Consider the following 24906-nt stretch of genomic DNA (forward strand, 5'->3'; position numbering starts at 1 on the left):
GGCAGGGTCACACTACTTACTAGGCCAGACCGGTCGTCGTCGTATGAAACTAACATTGTTTTTTTCTTGAGAAATATCAACATAAGCACATCATTCGATAGGTCTTCAAAATTACTATTAAGCAAGTTAAGGTTTTAAGCCACATTTTTGTTAAGCTCGAGTACCTACTGATGATGGGATCCATGAGGAATCGAGGGTACTCCTCAAATCTTTAATTAAAGGCATACATATAGGGATTTTTGAGTTTTTATCAACAAATCAAGCATTTACATTGAAAAAAGTGACAATTGATGAAGTAGAACTGCTGATGATGGTCAAGAACGGAACTCTTCAACGATGCATAGCTCACGTTTTTAATCAACATTTATGTCAAGCTCGAGTTCTGAACATGGGATCCATGAGGAATCGAGAGACCTCCTCAAATTTTAAAGGCATACGTACAGAGATTTATGTATTTTAATCAGAAAATCAACCATTTACATTAAAAACTGTCACATTTGATGAAGTGGAACTGCTGATGATTATCAGAACAGAAGTCTTCAACGACGCATAGTACACATTTGGCGATTTCGATTTTGTGGGTTAGGTTAGGTAGGATAAAACTGTGACCCTTAGAGAAACGAAATCATCATTATATCATCATCATCATCATCTTCCTCGCGTTGTCCCGGAATTTTGCCACGGCTCATGGGAGCCTGGGGTCCGCTTGGCAACTAATCCCAAGAATTGGCGTAGGTACTAGTTTTTACGAAAGCGACTGCCATTTGATCTTCCAACTCAGAGGGTAAACGAGGCCTTATTGGGATTAGTTCGGATTCCTCACGATTTTTTCCTTCACCTAAAAGCGACTGGTCAATATCAAATGATATTTCGTACATAAGTTCCGAAAAACTCATTGGTAGGTACGAGCCGAGTTTGAACCCGCGAACCTCCGGATTGCAAGTCGCACGCTCTTACCGCTAGGCGACTAGCGCTTCTTAGAGAAACGAAATGCTACTATAAAAGTGGGTAAGGTTAATATTAGGTTAGGTAAGAACTGCGACCCTTACAGAAACGAAATGCTACTAGAAAAAGGTGACGAAGTGGATTACTATATATGGTGATCAGTTAAATGCCAGCCAATAATTTACATATATGGCATTTCAGACTGTTTTGAGAAGTCGGTTTTTTTCTATTAAATATTATTTTTGGCATAGGTACATTTATCTCAACTTAGTAGGTTATTCAGTGGAAGTTTTATCAAAACCGGTTTATCCATAACGTTCTATGTACGTGTACGTATTAGTATGATAATCTCGCTTATTGATAGGTACGAACTACGAGTGTGGTATCATTGGGAATTAAGAAACGGGGCAAAAAATCTTAAAGTTCATACCCCATGCAAGTTTCATCGAAACCGGTTAAATGTGTGCGTCCGCTTAAAGATTTATACGGAGATGGTCTTCGCATGCTCTTTAATAGTTTACTTGAGGATTCTTTACCTACTAGGTATTCGGTAGTATGCGAGATTTGCTCTCACGCGGACGCCGATATGCATGTCTTCAAGCAGGTCATTAGTATCAGCTATTACTAGGTAAAACATAGATCGGTATAAAACAGATAAGAAGTTTTAAGTAAGGTATTTAAACGGTCTAAGTCTTACCTGCTTGGTTAACAGCTAACTACGACTGACAAATAAAAATAAGTGAAGGTACTAACTATTAATGTTTTATGTTGGTACCTATGTTTGTAATTTATTTTTAAAACTTATTTTAACGTGTGAAATGTTCCAGCACAAACTTCAGCTACCTACTGCATCTACGAGTACAGGCCAAGCTTGTCTGAAATCTGGAATAAGCATTCGACCGGAAAAAGGTAAGCGTAGAATTGAGAAAAAAAATGTTATTGGCTCAATTAATGCTATTGCCTATTGAGCATGCGACTTGTCCACCGAACAAGAAATGGTTATGGTTCAAAACCATACATTAGACCAGACAAGTAGAGTCCGTATAAGTGAAGCCTGCAGTGAAGTATGTAATTTAAGTACAAAGGTATTTAATTTATAGGACTTGACCGATTATAAGGTTATTTACTATAAGGGCCAGGTGTTCAAAATGATCTTAACGCGACTTGTATTGTTAAGAGAATAAGTGCGTATCAAGATGGTATCAAGGTAATTTTGAACACCTCGTCCGCTTAGCAACATCTGCTGCTGACGTGGGAGTATCAAAAAAACTCTACCTATGTTGACGAGCTCTTATTTATCACTAACTTACATTCCATGCTTGATACGTTCACGACAGCACGGGCATGGTATGATACTGCATGGATGGGTAGAGCATTTACGTATTTTTAGTCACTCGCGCGACGGGTTTCCGAAAGCTTCATCATCATCATATCCATCATATCAGCCGAAAGACGTCCACTGATGGCCAAAGAACTCCCTCAACGATCTCCACAGCGGCCGGTCACGCGCCGACCCCATACAACTCCATCTTGTAGAGGGCCTTCCCACGCTGCGTCTTCCGGTCCGTGGTTTCTAGAGCTTATAGGTCTCCATTTTTAAGTAGGTAGGTACTAATACTACTAATAAAGAGGCGAGCAGCTAGTACCTCTATAATTATGCGGATTATTTGATTTCAGCGTCAATACCAGCGAAACGCCCCCGCTTTGCTAACAAACAACCTGGCGGGTCTAGGGATACTCTAGTTCTTGCTTCTGATAATCGAAAAACGCAGCGAGCAAATCAAAAGACTAGGTAAGTGAATATGGTATTGTTACTCGTATTAAAAAAATATGTTTATCTCTCAGCAGTTTGAAAATTAATTCCAAAGTTATTGGTTAATATTTACGCACAGCATATTATTATCTCATCTTCGTTTTAAAGGATGTAGGTATACGGCGGAATAGTACCAAATAATACTTTTTAATCTCTGTCTGCATACATACCATTGCTTAAAACAAGCCTAATTTCATCCACTTGGTAAAATGTTCTCATACATGTTTTAATTTTTGCGCGGATGTACTTATGTTTGCATTGTACGAATGCATTTAAGAGACCAAAGATTTCTACGGAGTTACATTTAAATTAATTTTACTTGTTACAGATTACAATACAACGAAGAAAGAATTGCTGAAGAAGCTCATGAAAGTGAAATCGAGTTTACTTTATTAAGAATCTGCCTAATAGGTAGCTTAGGACTTTAACCAAATAAATTGTTTTTTAAATCCATCTTTAAAACATGGTATCTAAGAGAATTTTAAATAGAGAGTTACTGTCATGGTAAATTATGTAAGTAGCTACAGTACTCTACATTTACTGCCATCTTTCGACAGAAGATTAAACCTGTTAGAACGCCATTTGACTTTGATCATTATTCTTTCACTGATATCACAGAATAAGTAATAGTATTTGATATGTGTAAACTTGTTAAATATTAATATTAACACCATCTACTCGAATGTAGGCCAAAGGTATGGTGCAATCTTTTCTAGCGATGGCGCCATAACCTTTGGCCTACAGTCGAGTAGATGGCGTTAATTTCAATATGTAACAAATTTACACATATCAGTGAAGAATAAAAGGGCTCATTTAGTCAATGCGAGAACTCGCATGCGAGTTTCATTACATTGCGGTTTTCGATCGGTCGGTTGAATTGGACTTAACCAACAGTCCGCAATGTAGCTAAAATCGCATACGCTTCGCGCGCCGTCTTAATCAGCCTTATGGATCAAAGTCAAATGGCGTTCTAACAGTTTTAATTTTCTGTCGAAAGATATTGGCAGTAAATTTACAGTGGCTACATAATTTACTTTGACAATCCGCCTCTAATACACTCTATTTTCATTGATGGTATCAATGCACACTATATTTAGTACAGACTATGTAACTATGTTTGTACGGGTCAAATCTTGCAAGTTAAATTTGACCCACTTCCCGACTTCCTATGAAGCTGGAAATTTGTATACATAAGTAAGGCGAGACAGGAGGTGGCCATAGGAACTCTGTGATAAAACAACGAAACCTAATTGTGTTTGGGGTTTATAGAATTGTCTCGATGAGTATTAGTTGCCCGTGGAATAAAAGTACAGTCAGCGATAAAAACTTGTGCTAAATTTTTTTTTTTGCCATAAACTTATTATTTTGGTTAAAGTTAGATCTATGGGTTCGTTTTGGTAGGGTCTTAACTGAATGAGTTTTATTTTATGCGTATTAACTTGGAGATTGTGATTCTGTAGCCATTCTGCGTCAGGGGTTAATGAGGATCAGCTCATAGCGTTATAATTAACACACACACTATCACACACAGCCCACAGCTGATACGGCTTAAAGTTATAGCTAGGTATATATAATTTCGACTGTTGAGTTGAGTGTGTGACGGTAATTCAGTTAGTTCCTACTTCCTTTTTACAGTTATATTTGTGTTTACCTTATCCTATTTAAATATATTAATTCTAAGATTAGTTTTTGAAAAATCTTTAGACAAACATGTTAGATTTTGTAACGAGTACAGTGTATCCGTTTGTAAATTCTACCAGAATATATTTTGTACAGTTCAGTGTTTAAAAACATAGGTACAGCATATTTGTACATTCAGTATTAGAAATAGAAATAGAGCTATTCATAGTCTCACGTTCATACTGCATGTTTGGTACCTGGACGACGGCACCATCAGCGGAGACTCAAAAACGGTCCTGGCAGACTTATCCCTCCTCTTCAGTCGGTCCCTCAATACTGAGGATCGTGACATCATATCCTTCTGTTGAAGACCAGGTTCCTCCATAGGGTTCTGTTCCCCGCCAAGCGCATGGCCTCGTGCAGTTTTAATAGCATATAGGTGCCGTAATTTGAGCACACCAATCTAGTAGGAGGAGGGCCCTGAGGTGTCGTGCCTTCAACTTTTCCCGTTATTGTTACTCTTTTACTATTAACTTAGACAAATGTGAATTGTACATTTTCGAAAACTTAGAACCCTCTTTAGCAGCCCAGGTACTTCAAAGTTTTTCGAGTTTAGCCCCAAACATTAAAATCTTATCAAAGGATAATCTCCACCTTCTCGGCTCCCTCATTATCGATGAAGCTATTCCGTCTGTTTTGGCCAAATCGATTTCTAAATTTTATGTTAATTCAGATCGTTTAGTCAAAATTAGTAGCCATTCGGCCTTATTTATTTTAAAATGTTGTTTGTTGGTTCCCAAATTTACGTACTTGCTCCATTGCTGCCCTATCTGGAAAGTCGCTAGTTTAGTCCAACCTATCGATAGTCTCCTTAAGTCACAACTGGAAACGATTTTGAATGTCCGTTTTAATGAACCGGCTTGGACCCAAGATTCTTTGCCCATTAGGTTTGGCGGTTTAGGAACACGCAAAATATCGAGTATTGCTCTGCCGGCATTCTTGTCCTCAATCCATAGCACGTCTGATCTCGCAGGTAAAATCCTTAAAATAACAAACTGCGAGATCGCGTGCTTGGATGAGGCCAAGAAAGCCTGGCTAGCTAAACTGCCAGATGTTCCACCTAGACCCGAGAGGCAAAGGGCCTGGGACAACTTAGCCCCCACTGCCGTTCTAAAATCCCCAATTGACACTTCGTCGGGAAGGGACCACGCAAGGCTCCTAGCTGTGTCCATTCCAGAGTCTGGACAATGACCCTTTCGATTTCCAACTTCTGAACTCTACGCTGAAGCTATGGCCTGACTGTTCGGCAGTTATTTTTGCACAGTATCGTTTTGCTTACACACAAATCGTCTACACTCATGACTTGTTACGTCTCGCTTCTCAAAAACCGAATCTTTAACCTGCCTGTTCCAAAAGTCTTCTCCGCCTTCGGTAAACGATTTGAGGACCACCTTAAGGCTTCAACCTACAGTGTCATGCTAAAGCATTGTTATCTCAAATCGAAGACAGATCAGTTATTGAGGCCAAAAAGCTTACCTACACTCTTCTTCAATCACTTAACTACGTGGAAACCGCTAGAAGCTATACTAAGTAATATTTTATAATGTACGCAAATATTTAAGTGTAATTTTTAGTAATTTTGTAACTTGCATGCTATACCTATTAAGTAACTAAATCCAGATACTGTACAAATCTAAAGGCCCCTGTACACAATGGGCCAGCGCCGGCCAGTCCAAGGGACGCAGCCATGCGGTAGAATGAGATAGGCTACGATACAGAGGGGCTACCGCGAAAACCGTAATTCGCAAATTGCGGGGATTTTTCTCTTTTACTCCAATGAAGGTGTAATTAGAGTGACAGAGAAAAATGCCCGCAATTTGCGAACTTCGATTTTCGCGGTTATATGTAGCCCAGGCGGCTTAGCACGGTCGTGTTTTTATCCCTTGTCACCATGCCTGTCACGTTCTAACAAGTATGTAAGTGCGAAAGGGACGCGCATAGTGATAGTCGATAAAAATGGAACCGTGCTGAGCCCGCAGGTCTCACCTAGTGCGGGGGTCCCTGGTAAATATGTAAACCATAGTTTATTGGTAAATAAATTATTTTATTTTACTAATTTTATGGCTGCATGCCTATCCATCACCCAACAACGGCACTTTCATCGAGCCAAACACTCAGAATTGCTATCGGATTCCGGGTCGGGGCCGATGTATGCGTGGACCACAGCTGTGCCTCTAGTGGGGCCCCTGTTGATCGCCTTGGCCACCACGGACTCGCCTGCTCCTCGGGCGCCGGCCGCCTATCCCGTCACGCCGCGCTCAACGACATCCTGAGGAGAGCGCTCGTCAGCGCCGACGTCCCTGCGGCTCTGGAGCCCCAGATCGCAAGGGATGACGGCAAACGCTCCGACGGGATGTCGTTGATCCCCTGGCGGATGGGCCGGGCGCTGGTGTAGGACGCCACCTGCGCAGATACGCTGGCGGTGTCCTACATTTTAGCCACCAGCAAACAGGCCGGGGCGGCGGCTGACGTCCGAGAACTCTTCAAGGCGAATAAATATAGTTGTCTCGGCGCATACTACGAATATGTAGCCTTTGGCGTCGAGACACTAGGTCCATGGGGTAGGGGGGCTCGGGGACTCCACAAGGTGCTCAGTAAATTCCTAAGGGAGGCCACAGGTGATCCTCGCGCAGGCAGCTTTCTCGCGCAAAGATTGGCCATAGCAATCCAGCGCGGGAACGCTGCCTGCGTGATGGGCACCCTACCAAGGGCGCAAAATTTTTAGCTTCAGTTATCTTAATTGTAGTTAATTTTAGTTTTATATTCATTTTAGAACACTTATTATTTATAATAAATGAGTTTTTGTATATACCAAGTATGAACTTAAGAAATTAATAAAGTTTGTAATAAACTCACAGGTGTTTTATTTTCTACGATAAAAAGTTTTGAATGAGTTTAGGTTTTTATCGGTTTAGGAAGTCACTATTATCGATTTTTCGCAGCACTACTTTCTATCATGTCGGTTATTATCGTTTCGAGAACTCACTATTATCGATTTTTCACAGCACTGCTTTCTATAAACCATAGATAAATATATAGATAATATATTTCTTTATCTGTGCTATAAACAATTTTCTTTATGTTGGTATGAATAGATGCTCATCAGTCATACGTCAGTCAAGTCCTGTCAAAACGAACCGTTTGACAAAAACGTACTATGGAGTTCCGCCTCTTAGAACGTAGTGATTATATGCTCTTTGATGACTCGTTTCTTGAAATCTTCATTTGTTTTCTAATATTTGATCTTCTATGCCTTCTATGCCGCAGCGCCATGTGGTATTCATAGGTTTTAAGTATGAATAATATATTTAAAGTAAAGAGCTTGTTATGCGCCATGTGCAAGCGTCATAACTGACAGCGAACGGTTGCCAAGCGACAAAGTATGTCAACAACAACAAATGTCGATTCTTGTGGCGGAAAACTGTTGTGAAAACTATTATAATGAAGACTACAGTAAATACGATTTTGTTCGATGTTTCCAAGAACGAAATATTCAAGATAAATGAGAACTATAAACTGCTGCACAGGAAACTCAAGTCGACATGGAAAGTCATGATGTAAGTCACATATTATTTCAAATATCTGGGAGACCAAGCTTTGCTTTGATATATAATAGTACCTAGCTAGATCGATTTATCGCTCCCGAAAACCCCCATATAAATAAACAAGAAATGCTGTTTAAAGGTATAAGAGTACCAGTATTGCACTTCCCAATTCTTAATTACTTATCATTATCAACCATGAATAGGAAGATACCAAACCACCCAGCACATTCCTGAGCGGTGCCCAAAGAGATGTTGTTACCAAAGCAGCCCGGAGCACAGAACTGGATAATAATAGTCTAAGAACTAGCTCGGAAATAGGTATGCAATTTATAGAGCAACGAAATCCCTCTAGTTAGTATGCCATACTATCATTATTAATTAATCCGGGCGCCTGGCAGCTGTTTGGTGGTGGGTGCGGCAGTGGATGGGCAACAAAGGGGTTGTAAAATCAATTGAAGGTGTGCAATTTATAGAACTCTGAGATTGATGTGATATAATAGCTAATTATGTATTTAATTCAAATATAACAATGCCAGGCGTTTTATTTGGGGGAAAAGTAGTGCCAGGTGATGAAAGTACACAATCACTTGAGCGCCTGCAGGAAGACCACGAGCAAATTGCAGCTGACTCACAATTGCTTTACGCATAGTGTCGTATATGTCTTCTACTTTTTCCTAACACTTACCTAGGCGTAATTGAACAAAGTAGTACTATTATTTATTCTGTGACAGAGTACAAAAAGTAGAAGACATATAAATATACAACACTATGCGTAAAGCAATTGTGAGTCAGGTGCAATTTGCTCGTGGTCTTCCTGCAGGCGCTCTAGTCATTGTGTAGGTACTTTCATCACCTGGCATTACTTTTCCCCCAAATAAAACGCCTGGCATTGTTATATTTGAATTAAATACATAATTAGCTATTATATCACATCAAACTCAGAGCTCTATTAATTGCACACCTTCAATTGATTTTACAACTTTTTGTTGCCCATCGACTCCCGCACCCACCGCTGAACGGCTGCCAGGCACCCGGGTTAATTAATAATGATAGTAGGCTACACTAACTAGAGGGATTTCGTTGCTCTATAGATTGCATACCTATTTCCGTGGCTAGCTCTCCGGCGGTCTGGTTAGCGAATGACAGGATTCAAGGATTGATAGGTCTGTGGCCCGGAGCACGTCTATAATAATCTGACATCTCATGCGATCGGCTCGCTGCGTGACCTGAATGTTGACTTATAATTATTTCTGTTTATGGTTATAATATCGCTTTGTAAGTTTTAATAAATGAGAAAAATTCTGTACTTTGTTATTGTTGATTTATGAATAGAATCTAAGATAAACTCCATCCGGACATACGAAAACATTTTTGCCCAAGCTGGAACGGAGCCCTTCACTAACGCTCGGTCAATAATTATGAACATGGCAGTGATAAATAATAGTAAGTAGGTACGTGTTCGAAGCAAGGATAATGAAACAAACTTAGTAGGTACCTAAACCTGGCATATAGCAACAATGTCCACCCAGTATTAAATAAATAGACAATTTTCACAGACAACTTAATCATAGAGCTGAAAGTCTAGATTTTCTGGATCTTAGATTAAAAGTACTAGCACCTCAGGACTCTCAAGCGGACACTTAAACCTGTTACTAGGCACCTATATGTAGTGATCGCGCGTCGCCTAGGTTACTGGCGGGCCGGTAACGACCTAGGCCAGACGGGAGCGAAACGACTAGAAGCGCAGACGAGCTAGGAGATAGATCGCGGTAAAGTCTAGACTTGTTTTAGATCCTAGACACAAAGTACCAGAAACACAGTAGTCGCGCGGAGATGTCCTGTGAGGCAACATGTGTCTAGTATTAAGTAGGTATGTGTAACCTCGGTATATATTATAATACCTAATTGTGTATAGGTATGTATCATTGTATACCATGTTCCATTGAAAACAGCGCTTCTAGATCTAAGTATTGTACATATATTATGCAAATTAGATGTTAGGTACGTAAGTAGCTTATAAATCCAACTCAGTGGGTTTATTGGTTATGTGCTTATGTGCATATGGCTATTTAGGCTAGTAGCCCAGTAATGATACGATAAGACAATGGCGTCAAACTTATAACACCCCTCTTTTTATGCCGGAGATTAAACATAGGCACACTAGCCTGACGATCATCCAGCTGCCCGATTCGAACTTTAAGATACGTCAATTAATAGATCTAGAAACGATATGGATTAGATGTGTCAGTGTCAAAAGTGACGTTTTTATTTGAAGAAACGTCACATTTGACACTGACATATATAATCCATATCGTTTCTAGGTCTATTAATTGACGTATCTTAAAGTTCAAATCGGGCCGCAGGACTTTTCCAATTTCAATTGATGCAATGGATGGCTAGCTTCGTTACGAAATAACATCGAAGAACATGATAGACGACGACCGACGTGGACATCCAACGAATAGCAGAGTTATCGTGTTTGGGCTCATCGCAATGGTCTTCGTTACAAATAATAGATGATAGGTTTAGGTAGGTATCTCTATAACTTTATAGGTATAGAATTAATAGGCGTATTATAATTTTTTTTCAAAGGGAGGGTTTTCTAATCGTTAGTTCAAAACTATCGCCTGTACATCGATTCATTAATTCATTACAGTTTACTCAACTCTCTAGAAAACTCGGCAACCACGTGACGTATGCAAAAGTACTAAAATTTCAGAAACCATAAAGAGGTTTCCACCAACATTCTGCAAGACGATAAAACCAGCTAGCGCGCTACAGCTATGTAGACAGTACCAGGGTCGTAAAAGAACTTCTTATATATCTAACTGTGTAAAAGTTTAACATACTGGCTTTTCAGAAATCGCGAGGAGCTCTCCCCCAGCATTCTGCAAGACGTGAAAATCGTAGTGGTACCAGGGCCGCAGAATGTGTTCACAGATGACGAACTGGCGTGCCTGAAGAGTGTGGTGGAGCGGGGAGACTCGGTGCTTGTGGCGATGACCGACGGCGGGGAGGAGCGTATGAACACGAATATCAACTTTTTTTTGGAGGAATACGGGATCGTTGTGAATAATGGTTGGTTCGTTTATCTTGTATGTTGTGCCTGAAGAAAAATATTTATGAGTTTTGACCGCCAAAGACGACAACTGAATAGATGCGCGTGGCAAGTTGGCAACACGCTAGTTCAACCAAGTTTTCTTCGTTAGGTAGTGTAGTAGGTACCTAATAAAAACACTATTTACCTAATTGACAAATGTTAAACCTTATGTTATTGAAATAAGGTTTATCTAAGTATAGTCAGTCCAATGCGTCAACGATGACACTCTCTATGTTTCATTTCATTACTTTGATTATTTAGTCAATAGATCTTTATGAACAGCAATTTTCAGACCTTTTTTATTGATAACCAAGCGAATGAAAATAACTTGCAAGATAAACAATAAAATATGAATATTTACAGTGAATAAGTAAGATATTTAGGGTTCCGTACCCACAGGGTAAAAACGAGACCCTATTACTAAGACTCTACTGTCTCATAGGCTGTATCTCAGAAGCCGTGATAGACAGTTGAAATTTTCACAGATGATGTATTTCTGTTGCCGTTATAACAACAAATACTAAAGTACGGAACCCTCTTTGGGCGAGTCCGACTCGCACTCGTCCGGTTTTTAGTAGTTTTGTTATTTACAGATTGCGTGGTCCGAGCGAAATACCACAAGTTCTACCACCCGAAGGAATGTCACATCTCGAGCGGTATCCTTAACCGCGCCGTCGCTAAGCAGATTATGAAGATGCCTAACTACGCGAGCGAATCAGACGACTTTCTGTAAGCTCTGTAGCCTTGGTACCTTGCTATTCACTAAGCATTTTAACACTAATGTACCCGACTTAAACATTCTTTTGACCTCGCAGTTCCTTACAGGTGTGCGTAACAGGAGAGGTATACTCCGTATACTGGTGCGAATGTAGCCAAGTCGATAAGCGTTGTTAATAACAAACGTCTAGGTTAAACAGGTCTTGTAAACTATGGTCCCCTAGTACGGATGCTGTAGTTTACAAATCTCAGGAACAGATTTTTTTCCGAAACTATAAGAACTAAACTTGGGAAGTAGGTATTCTGTGAACCGCATTAAGATTTTCACACAAAAATAGAAAATAAACAATAAATTTTGGGGTTCCCCATACTTAGAACAGAAACTCAAAAATGTTTGAAGTGAAAACTGGGCTGGGCACTTTTTGAAGTGGGGGAATAATTATAAACTCGAGACAGCGTAACGCGATCACGTGACCGTAAGGTTTAGATGGCCACTCATTTAGATGGCATTTAAATCAATAAAGAAAAACTCAATGACATTACATGAAAAAGGTTCTAATCTTGTACGGGTTGAAATACGAGGATCTCACAGTTACATTCTAACTTTATCACTCAAATATAATGCAATAAAATAAAAGTGAACTTTAGTACTGGTGAATAAAACTCAAAATATCATGACCAAATATATTTAGATGCGAGGTCTGCAAGGTAACTTTACAATTTCTATTCGAATTTTAAACAATTAACGCTACAAATTTGAATTTCGAATTTTAAACAAGCTCACTGACCAGCAATTTCGGAACTAAAGTTTTTCAATAGAAAGGAGGATGGGTCAATTATACATAGTGCTGCAGACATTTTGGACTAGTCATTGAGTTTTCACTTCTGTCGGCACTCCTGAGTGCAACCCGTTGTTTTTTTTTTCATAATCATCAAACCCATACGTGTGGGGTATCTATAGATAGGTCTTCAAAAATGATATTGAGGTTTCTAATATCATTCATTTTTTATAAACTGAATAGTTTGCGTGAAAGACACTTCCAAAGTGGTAAAATGTGTGGTCCCCCCCCCCCCGGTAACTTCTAAAATAAGAGAATGATAAAACTAAAAAAAATATATGATGTACATTACCATGCAAACTTCCACCGAAAATTGGTTTGAACGAGATCTAGTAAGTAGTTTTTTTAATACGTCATAAATCGTAAACCGCAATTTTATTATGTTACTTGCTGCTACGGAACCCTTCATGGGCGAGTCCGACTCGCACTTGGCTGCTTTTTATATCTAAATTTGGTTTCTGTACTTACATTATTTGCAGCTCGGAGTAATTAACAATGGAGCCGCCATTAACAGGCGTTCCCCTCTGTCGAAAATAGGCGGCCAATGGTCAACAACTTGTCAACCATATGTATGGACTGACGTTTATCTGACATGACGTACCTATACATTTGATGTGCCCCTCCCCCGCAAAAAACGGCAGACTATTTTGTACCGAAAATTTTAGACATGGCGTCTCCGTTGGTTATATCCTCTAAGATTTGCAGTGAAGAACCGGCGACGCCCAACTTCGTGTACCCGTACGGCGCCACACTGACGGTGAAGCGGCCGGCGGCGGCTATCTTGTCCAGCAGCGACGTGTGCTACCCCGTGAAGAGGCCCATCGCAGCGCTATACACTTCTGAGAAGACTGGAGGTGACGATTAAGGCTCTGTCTTTATAATTTGTTTGATTTAGTGAAGAGTCGGCGACGACGGTGACGCCCAACATTGTGTACCCGTACGGCGCCACACTGAAGGTAACGCTACCCCGTAAAGAGGCCCGTCGTAACGCTATATATACACTTCTGAGAAGAGTGGAGGTGCAAATAAGAAGGTCCTATTTTTCATTTGTCATTAGCATGTAGAAAACTACAGTCGTTGGGTTGGACATAGGCAACGTGATTTTGTAAATCTTCCTCCTGGAGCTAGGTACGCGTACGAACACACACTCTGTGTGTGCTTATTGCTGGCACAGCTAAGTAGTATTATGGAGATTTTAGGTCCCGGACCACTTATTTAACTCTGGTATTTGGATGGTTTGGGTGGGTTGGCAATGACAGATCAGTATCGTATCGCTGTGACGCCTGTGACATCTTACAAGTATTCTTCGAATCTTCTCTCTACGTTTTCGTTCAAAAACTCGTATTTCTAACTTGACATAGAAGTACATCATAACGGTATCGTCTTGGGTCGTGCCATTCGTTCTTCGTCAAGTCCTTAAATTAGTCCTATTCTGCTTTCGTCACCCATTCTACATTCGTCACAATTGTCGGTGGCTTTCAATGTAGAATGCGCGACGAAAACAGAATAGGGCCAATTTAAGAACTTGACGAAAAACGAATGGGACGACCCAAGACGATACCATTATAACAACATAGTCTTTGTATCTACAGGAAAATTATTTGTGATCGGGTCGGGCCACTTCTTCGCCGACCAGTACCTGGAGAGCGAGTGCAACGACCTCATCCGGGAGAAGATCTTCGACCACCTCGGCGGGATCGCCGACCTGCACCTCAACCCCGTGGATGTCGAGGATCCCGACGTGAGTCACACTTAACAGAGGGTGTTACATGCACGTTGCCGACCCTTTGGAAAACTGTACAATCCTTTTCAGAAGAACCTCTACCGCAGCCCTTCGAGAAAACCTTGACAGAGAGCTCATTCCTCAGCTGGAGCATTCCTCTTAAACCGCACAGTACGCGATCATTTGTTCATCTGAATTACCCTGTGCTGGCTTGACTTCCTGTAAAATCGCAAATCACGTGACGCGACATCAGCTCATCTTCTTTGCATATTCTATGTATCCACACGTATCTATCGAGTCCCTCTCTAGAGACTGGACTTGCGTGGTGAGTTCTACTAAAGATGTTTTAATTAGTATTCAAAACTGGAAAGTTATAAATGTTACAGAAAAAAACATGCCACTGAAATATCTGTTTGGCAGGTCAATGAGTACCGCACAATTGGCGACACAATGTGGCTCTCATCCGTGCCGCTGCCGGAGCCGGCCACGGCGCCGCCGCCCCGCCTCACCCCGCTGCACCCGCACGCGCTCTTCTCCTGGCGCCTGTTCTCGCTCAACCTGGCTCGGCGTAAGTATGGAAATGTACCGCACGGCACACGAGGCGGCTGTCATCCATGTCGCTCCCTCACGGCGACGCGCCTCACCCTGCTGCACGCGCACGCGCTCTTCTCCTGGCGCCTGTTCTCGCTCAACCTGGCTCGGCGTGAGTACGGAAATGTACCGCACGGCACACTAGGCTGCTGTCATCTATGTCGCTCCCTCACGGCGACGCGCCTCACCCCGCTGCATCCGTACGCGCTTTTCTCCTGGCGCCTGTTCTCGCTATCCTCGCTCGCCGTGAGTATGCAGTTGCAGATTATTCATCTGCACGTCGACAGGATTTGCAGTCCCATAGGAATCTTTGACCTTAGCCAAAATTAAAAACTACACTTTCTATGTAGCGATTTCTGTGTTGATCCGATATCCAGTTTTAACGGCTTAAGATATTGGTAACCTCGCCAAGCGTATAAATATTCTGTATTGCATGTTTGCAAGTAGGTACTATTGCTAACTAAGATAAGATAAGATATCGTTTATTTGCGTGAATTATTGGTAGTTAACAGATGTTAGGTACATAGTTTTTATGGGTCACCAGCCTAATTATCCTACACTGAATCCATAGAATTTGTTCCTTAGCAATTACGTCATAATACATATATGTATAGGTACTCGTTGATGTAATAATAAGGTGTATGTATGGTGGGGTGGGTTGAACCCTAACATATCGCAGTGTATTGAACCGGCGCTTCTCTGTGTTTCAGTACCCGAAGTACTAGGGCTGTATGACGCGCTAGGAGTCAAACACGAACCGCTACGGCTGATAGCGCCGCAGTTCGAGACACCTTTCCCGCCACTACAACTAGCGGTAAGACAAAAACCAGACATACGTAGTCTACGTATTATACAATACATATACTAGATGATGCCATCCCTCTTCTACACCTTCGACTACACGTTATATTTATATTACCGCGTATGTCTGTAGCTGTAGCCTTATTGATTATGATTTTGAAGTGTCGTTAGTATATAGACAGGTCTTGTATATTTTACAGACTACATTTATTTACCAACTAGCCTCTGCCCGGATTTCCGTCCACGTAGAAGTAGTTCAATTGTTTCCGTGATTAACTAACCGATATAATATAACTACCTACTTTAGATCTTTAAAATATGTATAACAACATCAACGTACTTTCATTTTTTTAACCACTTCGTAATATCTCTAAGAGAGGAATTTCAAAAAAACCGGGCAAGTGCGAGTCGGACTCGCGCACGAAGGGTTCCGTACCATAATGCAAAAAAAAAAAAACAAAAATCAAGCAAAAAAAAAACGGTCACCCATCCAAATACTGACCACTCCCGACGTTGCTTAACTTTGGTCAAAAATCACGTTTGTTGTATGGGAGCCCCATTTAAATCTTTATTTTATTCTGTTTTTAGTATTTGTTGTTATAGCGGCAACAGAAATACATCATCTGTGAAAATTTCAACTGTCTAGCTATCACGGTTCGTGAGATACAGCCTGGTGACAGACGGACGGACGGACGGACAGCGAAGTCTTAGTAATAGGGTCCCGTTTTACCCTTTGGGTACGGAACCCTAAAAACGACTTTTTTATAGGTGCCTATATCTGTAAATCGATTTGATAGTACTTAAGTTAATATCTTACTTTTATAGATTTTCAAATTTATAATATTACTAGCGACCCGCCCCGGCTTCGATCGCATGGGTTACACAAAACCTTAACAAATTATCTAATATAATTATCTAAATTAATTACCCCTAAATCTTCCTCAAGAATCATTCTATTGATAGGTAAAACCGCATAAAAATCCGTTCAGTAGTTTTTGAGTTTATCGCGAACATACATACAGTCAGCAGGGTGTTCAAAATTACCTTGCCGCGCTCTTATTATTTTTACAATAATAAGATCGCGTCAAGATCATTTTGAACACCTCACCCGCTTAGAATCTATTGCTGCTGACTGTACAATACAAACAGACAGACGCGGCGTGTGACTTTGTTTTATAAGGTGTAGTGGTAATATTTTTAGGATTACATAATATTGATCCTCGTTATCATACTGAACTCTGATATATTGAACATACTCGAGAAGGGGATCAGATAATTTCTGAAGATCAATTTAATAACATTTTAATTTTATAACACGCGAGTAGTAAGTAGTACGTTTCAAATATACGAGTAGGGTCAATATGAAGCCAGAAGCAGCGCGCAGCATTCTCCTGAATCCTCACGTTTGATCTTTTCATAGGTATTCCCACCGACATTCCGCGAGCCCCCACCGCCGCCGTTGGAGCTGTTTGACTTGGACGAGGCTCTGAGCTCGGAGCGCGCCCAGCTAGCCCGGCTTGCCAACAAGTGCCTGCAGCCCACGGCGCGACTAGGCGAAGGTAGGCAGATCTTATTACTAAGGTGTTCCCCCAAAATTCCACGAGCTTCTCCCTCGCCGCTGGAGCTGTTCGATTCTGAGGGGATTTGAGCTCGGAGCGCGCCAACAAATGTCTATTAAACTTCGGAAGACAGTAATATACCTAGTAGGTGAGCGTTTCTTTTATTTTTTTGCCATTTTTATATATTGTGACCTTTTTTGCCACTTTTGTGTTATTTCTACGCAGAATCACGAGCTCCTTCGATCCTCATGGGATAAAAAAATGTCCCAGACTTTTTTTCGTACCATTCTCCCATATACATTGCATTTTATTTATTTATTTATTTAAACTTTATTGCACAAAACATAAAAATAATGTACAAATGGCGAACTTAATGCCTAATGGCATTCTCTACCAGTCAACCATCGGGCCAAACAGAGACATGTAAAAATGGTGCAAGGAGAACAGAGGCATTTATTAGAACATTGGAAAACAACTGAACAACTAATAATTCTGATAAACTACATATAGAATACACAAATAAAAATACTAGAATATATATAATTAATATACTACTACATATTTCATACATACTCATAACATAATATATAATATATAATGATGGACACTACTCGAACTCTTGTTTCAGCAGATGTATGGCGGTAACAAAAAGGAAAGTATGAAAAATTTTAGGACACTTTTTTTCTCCTATGATGAAAAGGGATCGCGATCCTGACTAGAAATAACACAAATGTGGCAAAAAAGGTCACAATATATAAAAATGCCAAAAAATAAAAGAAACGCTCTATATCCCAAATCATAAGTCATAAGTAAGTCGAAGGTTAGCTGGAAGAGATCCCTTATAGGGATAAGTTCGCCTTTGTACTTCCATTACTGTAATTTATTTTTGTAAACCTGTGTTGTGTACAATAAAGTGATTACTAACTAACTAACTATAAGTAAGTAACTAATATTATCATCATCATACCGCATTAAAATGTGCAAAATTCCATTCCTGAAATTCGAATTTGTATGAAACAGGTGATGGAAGCCATGTTGAGAACGAGCTGGAGTACCTGGTCCAGGAATGCGGGCGCGTGGTGCGGCTCTCCCGCGCGCTGCCGCCCGACACGCCGCGCGGCAAAACCATCCTGCACCAGCTCGCCACGCAGCTCGCGACTTTCAAGAAACTCGCCGTTAAGGACTAGAGGACATGCGACTTTGCAATTCAGATAAAAATCTTGCCAAAACTGGCGGCGATGTTTGCAAACTTTTACCGTTAACCTGGCCGGAAAAGCCACATTTGCCATATTGGATTATCAGCCCCGATAAGACTAGGAACACCAAAGAATAGATCTAGTTGACGATATATATATATTCAGAGCCCACTGTGTCCCACTGCTGGGCAAAGGCCTCCCCCCTCTTCTTCCACTCGTCTCTATTTAGTGCAATATCTGGCCAGCCTCTCAAGAAGGAGTCCAAGTTATCCCGCCATCGCCGACGAGGCCTGCCGGCTCCCCGGTTAGACTCCTGGGGCTCCCACTCTGTGGTTAACTTGGTCCACAAGTCGACGATATACCTAAGTACTACTCGTAATACTACGCTTGTTTAATATAATACCAGTTTAATACCAACATAGCTGTTTTCTGTATAAATATTAAGATCTCATTTGGTTAAGAAGGTCTTGTGTTCAAGTTTTTGAACATTTATTAAATATACTAAGATATCAAAAGTTTCGACATCTCACTGTATTTACATGAATACCAATTTAGTCGATTATTCCTGTTATAATATCAGTTATTAAAATTATATATGTATTTAGGAAATAAGAGCAGTAAATAAATACGAGTTTGCATTAATTTCCAAGTTTCCTTTTACTCGTGAACATTTTATATATTTCAAAACTTTACTCATATCCATAAAATATATTGTGCAATAACTTTTGCTATCGACACAGGGGGCAAAGCAATACTTATAAAAACAAATTAAAAGCATAAAGTTAGTGAGAACCTTATCGATAAATTTTATTACGAAATGCTATAAACTTATCACCACAATATTTCAATTTCTGTTCCAATATCTGCTTTCAAATCTGAACAATGAAGACATTGTTCCTGTTGTTAATAATTTACAATTTACAAAATGTTGTATTTTCGGACGATGCCGCAACAATTATATACAAGTCGTATCCGAAAAAAGTCCACCCTGATCGAGATAACTTTAAAATAATTAATGAAGGATCGTATTACAAAAAAAAGAACCAAGGCAAACCATTCACGAGGTTCCCACCACCGGTGCCCCAATGGCCGGCCAAACAAAAGAAGTTCGACTCTCTCCCGGAGGACAGTAATTGGTTCCCACTTGATTTCAATGGAGGCCTCACGAGCAGGGTCAAAAAACTTCCATATTTCAAAGACTCACGGAGGAGTAAGAGGGGTGCCAACGAATCGAAGTCCGAAGTCACGACAAAAGCGAGCGAAACTCAAACTACTGAAGTATCCAAACCCAAGGAAAATGTACCAACCGTCGCCAGTACCCCAAAAAACGCTTCTATAGCTCGTAGGTCAGGGGTAGCTAAGAACTCCAAGGTTTCAGCTAAATTCCGGGCGGCAAGACGAGGACGATCGAAGAAGTCCGCAAGACAGGGTGGCGTAGGAAAATCAGCGCGACTTCTTCGGACTTTCGGAAAGAAAAATTTGAACGGTAAACGTGGTATGCGTAAACGCAAGCCCCGGTCTCGCGTCTTGAGAACCGGTAATGATAAAGCACCCAAAGAAAAAGCTGACAATGAAAAAACGCTCAAGGAAAAGGCCGGCAATGACAAAAAAACTAAGGAAAAAACTGGCAATAACAATCCCCCGAAGGCAAAATCTGGGAATGACAAAACACCCAAGGAAAAATCTGCCAATGACAAAGCATCCAAGGTAAAAGCGGGTAATGACAAAGTACCTAAGGAAAAAGCTGCTAATGAAAAAGCTGCCAATACTAAGCAAGTTCAATCCCTGAAAGGAAACGCTGGCAAGCAAGCTGGAAAGGCCGACGCAAAACGCCGTGCTCCGTCCAAACGTAATCCCAAAGGTAAACCATAAATTATAAGCAGTCAATAAATGCTCAAAATTTAAATGTTGTTTTCATTGTAACCCTGGTGATTTGCTCAGCGCGCCGGCCGGTGGCGAGTCGGCGACTGATCTCCGCGCGCGACGCCGACCCAGAGGACTACCCTTACATGGTGTCGATCCAGAAAGACAACGAGCACTGGTGCTCCGGCGCTATCCTCAACCCGCAGCTCATTATATCCACCGCCAACTGCTTTTGGAAGTAAGTCACTGCTACGTAAAAAACAGAACAATGGGGGACACCATCTTCCTCGCGTTATATCCGGCATTTTGCCACGGCTCATGGGAGCCTAGGGCCCGCTTGGCAACTAATCCCGAGAATTGGCGTAGGGATTAGTTTTTACGAAAGCGACTGCCATCTGACCTTCCAACCCAGAGGATAAACTAGGGCTTATTGGAATTAGTCCGGTTCCGGTTTCCTCACGATGTTTTCCTTCACCGAAAAGCGACTAGTAAATTTCAAATGATATTTCGTAACTCGTAAGTTCCGAAAAACTCATTGGTGCGAGCCGGGGTTCGAACCCGCAACCTCCGGATTGAAAGTCGCACGCTCTTACCGCTAGGCCACCAGCGCCATACTATACTCAAGTACCTACCTATAGTGGTCGGCTGATCGCTTAATCGTCAATTGATTGTATCATTGTATCCCATTATTCTGGTATTAAAATCTAGGAACTCAATCTAAACTAGGTCTAAAGCTGTAAGTCGGATGAAAATCCGCGCTGGCTGTCAAAGCATCGACACGGGAGGACAGATAGCGTACATCGCCGAGGTGCGGAAACACCCCAACTGGAGCATTCGCAAGTTGCCTGAGAACGATATTGCGCTGGCGTTACTGGACAGAAAACTCAGGTGAGAACTCTTTATAAGTACGCACTTTTATTTAGAGTCTTAGAAGTTTGAAAAAATAACCTTTGCACAGTCTGTGTTTTCAAAATCGCTGCTGAGTTAGCTTGGTATAGTTGGTATGACTTTAGCGCCCCGATTCGAACTTAGATATATTAATCGAGGTATCTTAATGTTCGAATCGGGCAGTTGCTTCCCTGCGTATATTTGTTTGCATATTTGCTTCAAATCTTGTATCTTAAATTTGAACCACTTCCTGATAATTTTCTTACTCGTAATCTTTATTCCCCTCTTAAAAGCCGGGAACGCACTTTTAACGTTTCTGGAGTTGCGTCAAGGACACCTATGAGCAACGGTAATTGCTTACCATCAGGCGGTTTCTCTGCTCATTTGGCTGATTTGGCTCCTATATCATAGAAAAGCCTCACTCGTGTGGCATGTTTTGAAGGGGCGAGGCGCGACGGCGCGAGTCAAATTATTACTTACGAACTACAAAGTTTAACCGATTACATTTTCACTAGACTTACTTATATCAAATATCGACCGGGATATGAACCGTGATTACCTTTTACCTTACAAAAGGTAATCATAATCACGGTTCATATCTCGGTCGATATAAGTCTAGTGAAACTAACTGTGAATCATTGAAAGCGCTTACATTTTGATTAATCAAACTATCAAAATCATCTCCATCAACTCTGTCAAGGGCCCCACTGATTAACAGTCCGCCGGACGGTATCGGCCTGTCAGTTGATCGGAACTGTCATAATTTTGTTCTAACTGACAGGCCGATACCGTCCGGCGGACTGTTAATCAGTGGGCCCCTTGATATCTCCTACCTCTCACTTCTCCAACCCTGTAATATTGGGCCAGCGAAATGTTGCCAAAATTATAAATGTCCCCTTTCATTCGTTTCTTCGTATGCAGGTTCTCAGACGCTGTCCACGGGGTGGATCTGCCCAACAAAGCGATGGGACCTCCGTTCGATGACGTTTGGGTCACCAGCTATGGCGCTGAAAGGGTACTGTAACCATGATTACAATTAGGTATTCCCGGCATTTCTGAATACTGGTCAGTTCCGATTCTGGCAATCCCGAGGAAAGTTGTTGATCGTCCCCGCCGGGCATAAATGGGAATAAGTGCATTCACATGAAACATTCCCATTGGTCGTCGGTCGTATTTTATAGTGAAAGAAAACATTAAGCGAGGGACTAGCAAGAACTTATATGCAATTTTCGTTACATTGCGGTATCTGATCAAACTTTTGAATGCAGTTTAAGTTTATTTCAGTAATCGGCAATAGACCTCGCTTTAGAATTGATTTCAAAATTTTTATCCGTCGTGGACCAACGCCGCACTAATGGGCCACAACGCATTACACATGCTTGTTCTAAATCATAAGGAATTGCGCAATGAAACAATACAATGTGTCTTATTTGTATTTGAGTTCATTTCTATGAGCATGAAATAGTCTCAACGATACTGAACTACTTATTTCGTAACGTCGGTTTCTTAAAAGTGGTATGTGCAATACAAGTTTAGTGTCTTACCTCTTACCCCGGTGTTCCTCACGTGACTTTATACCCTATTTAATTGTAGAATAACGTTGACTATCACTTATCCAGCGCGACGGCGTGTTCAGCCGACTGCGGCTGACGCTGCAGGTGGTGTACATGCGGTTGATGCCAACAGGCAAGTGCGCGGAGATCACCAAACGGTTCGGCGTCGCGCTCCACGAAAGCTTCTTCTGCCTTGAGCAGCTCGGACGCCGCGCGCCATGCACCGTGAGTCTTTTGCCAGTTTTTTATAACTATGAATTAAAAAAATTGAAGCCCCCATATATGCCAAAAAATTGTAGATTGTTAACCAAGGGATGAAACGCACTCATTTCTGCCGAGGTAGTTTGGCGCTTGAACGCAGTGAGAAATGCCTTTCACCCGAGTTAAACACTACTTTTCATTTCGAATACGAGGAAAGTAAAATGCATGTGTTTTTTTTAAAACATGACTAAGTATACATTTTTATAAGTAGTATTTTTTTAGGGTACTTTCAATTAACAATATAGGCAAAAGTATCGTTATTTATGGAATGGGGAGTCAAATATCAGAATGGAAATTGTATAACAAATCCATTTATACACAAATTTCAATTGCTTATCGTAAAAAAATAATAAAATCGTATACTTGAAACCTAAAATGCTCTAGTGCAGAAACGTATCATTTTCTACACATCTTTTAGAACAACAACACTTTCAGACCATGAGAAATGAAAAAAACATTTTAAGCAAAAAGCATTCACATTGGCATGTTTACACATTAATTCGTGTATATTGCAAGACTGCAAGTTCATACATTTGCTGAATGTGTAAACAGGCCCAATGTTAGGCGTGGCTCACTTTGCGATTTCGTCGCGTCGCTACAATTAGTACATGCGGCCCACACCAATTTTGGTGTCGAGCAGTACTTGCCACGCACCGCTATGGAACGGACGCCTACACGCGCTTGCGCCACCTTGCGGCCATATCTGTCGTAATAGACGCGTTTTGTTAGATAGTGAACCTTCTGTACCTAGTATATACAGTCAGCGTCATATAGTACGTAGCATCCAAAGTATTCAAATAGTTCGGTACACCATATAATTTGTATGGCATACCGAACTATTTGAATACTTTGGATGCTACCTACTATATGACGTTGACTGTACCTACTACATATTATTTAATCTGTGCCAATGTCAAGGCCAGCCACACTAATTCCGTATGCCATACTTGAGGTTCTGTTGTTGATTTCATTTAGCGTGACACCGGCGCACCAGCGGTGAGCGACGGCGTCCTCTGGGGCTTGGCGTCCTGGGGCATTCGGAAGTTGTAAGTTTGTCGGAAAATTTTATCCCATTATCCCGGTGAATTTTTCCAATTTTGCTGTAATATTTATAAATTTGTAGTATTACTCGCAGATGTATCTGTGGCAGGACCGCCTAGAAGCACTAGACTTTCACCGCTTGCGTTGGTGCACATACTTGTCACGAATGTCGGTAGAGCAGAAATAGCGAAGCTCTTCCTTTCTGATTGGGTATTAGCAAAGTACGTATTCGAAATACGAGAATTCTTGCCCTAAGACGGTCGTCCCAACCAAAAATTATGTATGGCGTCTTTCCTACATTTACTTTATTAGCCTTTTCGCCGCCACGTCAATGAAGTAGGTACTAGACCGTGAGCCAGGAACAGATTTCCATGACCAATCGCCTCCCGGGCGATAAGTCGTATAGTGGTTAACAGCAAGATGAACCCTCGTGGACGTCAGCTGCCGCTCCGTTGGTGGGTTGAGGAATGGCAGCCACCGAAACACAGCCGTGGCGTGGGTGGCACGAAATGACTTTACATCAAGTCAATGGCGGCGAAAACGTTAAATAACAACTGAATTTCAGATGCGGCACGAAGCGGTTCCCCGCAGTTTTCTCGTATGTGGCCAATGAGCTCAACATTGACTTCATCGTGAACGCCACCTCGGAGATGATGGGCGAGGAGCGCAAGAGCCCGTTCCTGGACCGCCCGCCCATCCACCCCCGCAAGCCCATCGTGCTGCCCGGCGAGAAACTACCAGAAATACCTATATATTAGCTTGGTATACATTCTAAGGCATTCGTATTTTGT

At 41.3% G+C, this 24906-nt stretch overlaps 2 protein-coding genes across 2 annotated transcripts; both read left to right on the top strand.

Annotated features, from left to right (window-relative positions):
* The first annotated feature begins 7803 nt into the window (after window positions 1-7803).
* Window positions 7804-19151, top strand: LOC134800566 (intraflagellar transport protein 52 homolog). Its single transcript, XM_063773055.1, has 9 exons — window positions 7804-7995; window positions 10844-11061; window positions 11677-11812; window positions 13345-13493; window positions 14232-14380; window positions 14783-14930; window positions 15664-15767; window positions 17175-17313; window positions 18334-19151. Exons 1-9 carry the CDS (start codon window positions 7880-7882, stop codon window positions 18498-18500), a joined length of 1326 nt encoding a protein of 441 aa, XP_063629125.1. The 5' UTR covers window positions 7804-7879; the 3' UTR covers window positions 18501-19151.
* Window positions 19152-19295: 144 nt separating this feature from the next.
* LOC134800551 (uncharacterized) lies at window positions 19296-24900 on the top strand. The gene is made up of 7 exons (XM_063773038.1): window positions 19296-20370; window positions 20451-20610; window positions 21099-21260; window positions 22182-22275; window positions 22880-23038; window positions 24050-24120; window positions 24681-24900. The coding sequence occupies exons 1-7, from the start codon at window positions 19392-19394 to the stop codon at window positions 24871-24873; spliced, it is 1818 nt and encodes a 605-aa protein (XP_063629108.1). The 5' UTR covers window positions 19296-19391; the 3' UTR covers window positions 24874-24900.
* Window positions 24901-24906: the final 6 nt, after the last annotated feature.

The sequence above is a fragment of the Cydia splendana genome, chromosome 20 (assembly GCF_910591565.1).
Source record: "Cydia splendana chromosome 20, ilCydSple1.2, whole genome shotgun sequence".
Taxonomy (NCBI): domain Eukaryota; kingdom Metazoa; phylum Arthropoda; class Insecta; order Lepidoptera; family Tortricidae; genus Cydia; species Cydia splendana.

Bases quoted from the DNA above. Each gene is read 5' to 3' on its own strand.
- LOC134800566 (XM_063773055.1), top strand. From the start codon at position 7,880: ATGAAGACTACAGTAAATACGATTTTGTTCGATGTTTCCAAGAACGAA. The intron at 11,813-13,344 runs GTAAGCTCTGTA...TAAGATTTGCAG, and splicing joins AGCGAATCAGACGACTTTCT to TGAAGAACCGGCGACGCCCA. The intron at 13,494-14,231 runs GTGACGATTAAG...TTGTATCTACAG, and splicing joins CACTTCTGAGAAGACTGGAG to GAAAATTATTTGTGATCGGG.
- LOC134800551 (XM_063773038.1), top strand. From the start codon at position 19,392: ATGAAGACATTGTTCCTGTTGTTAATAATTTACAATTTACAAAATGTT. The intron at 20,371-20,450 runs GTAAACCATAAA...TGATTTGCTCAG, and splicing joins GTCCAAACGTAATCCCAAAG to CGCGCCGGCCGGTGGCGAGT. The intron at 23,039-24,049 runs GTGAGTCTTTTG...GATTTCATTTAG, and splicing joins GACGCCGCGCGCCATGCACC to CGTGACACCGGCGCACCAGC.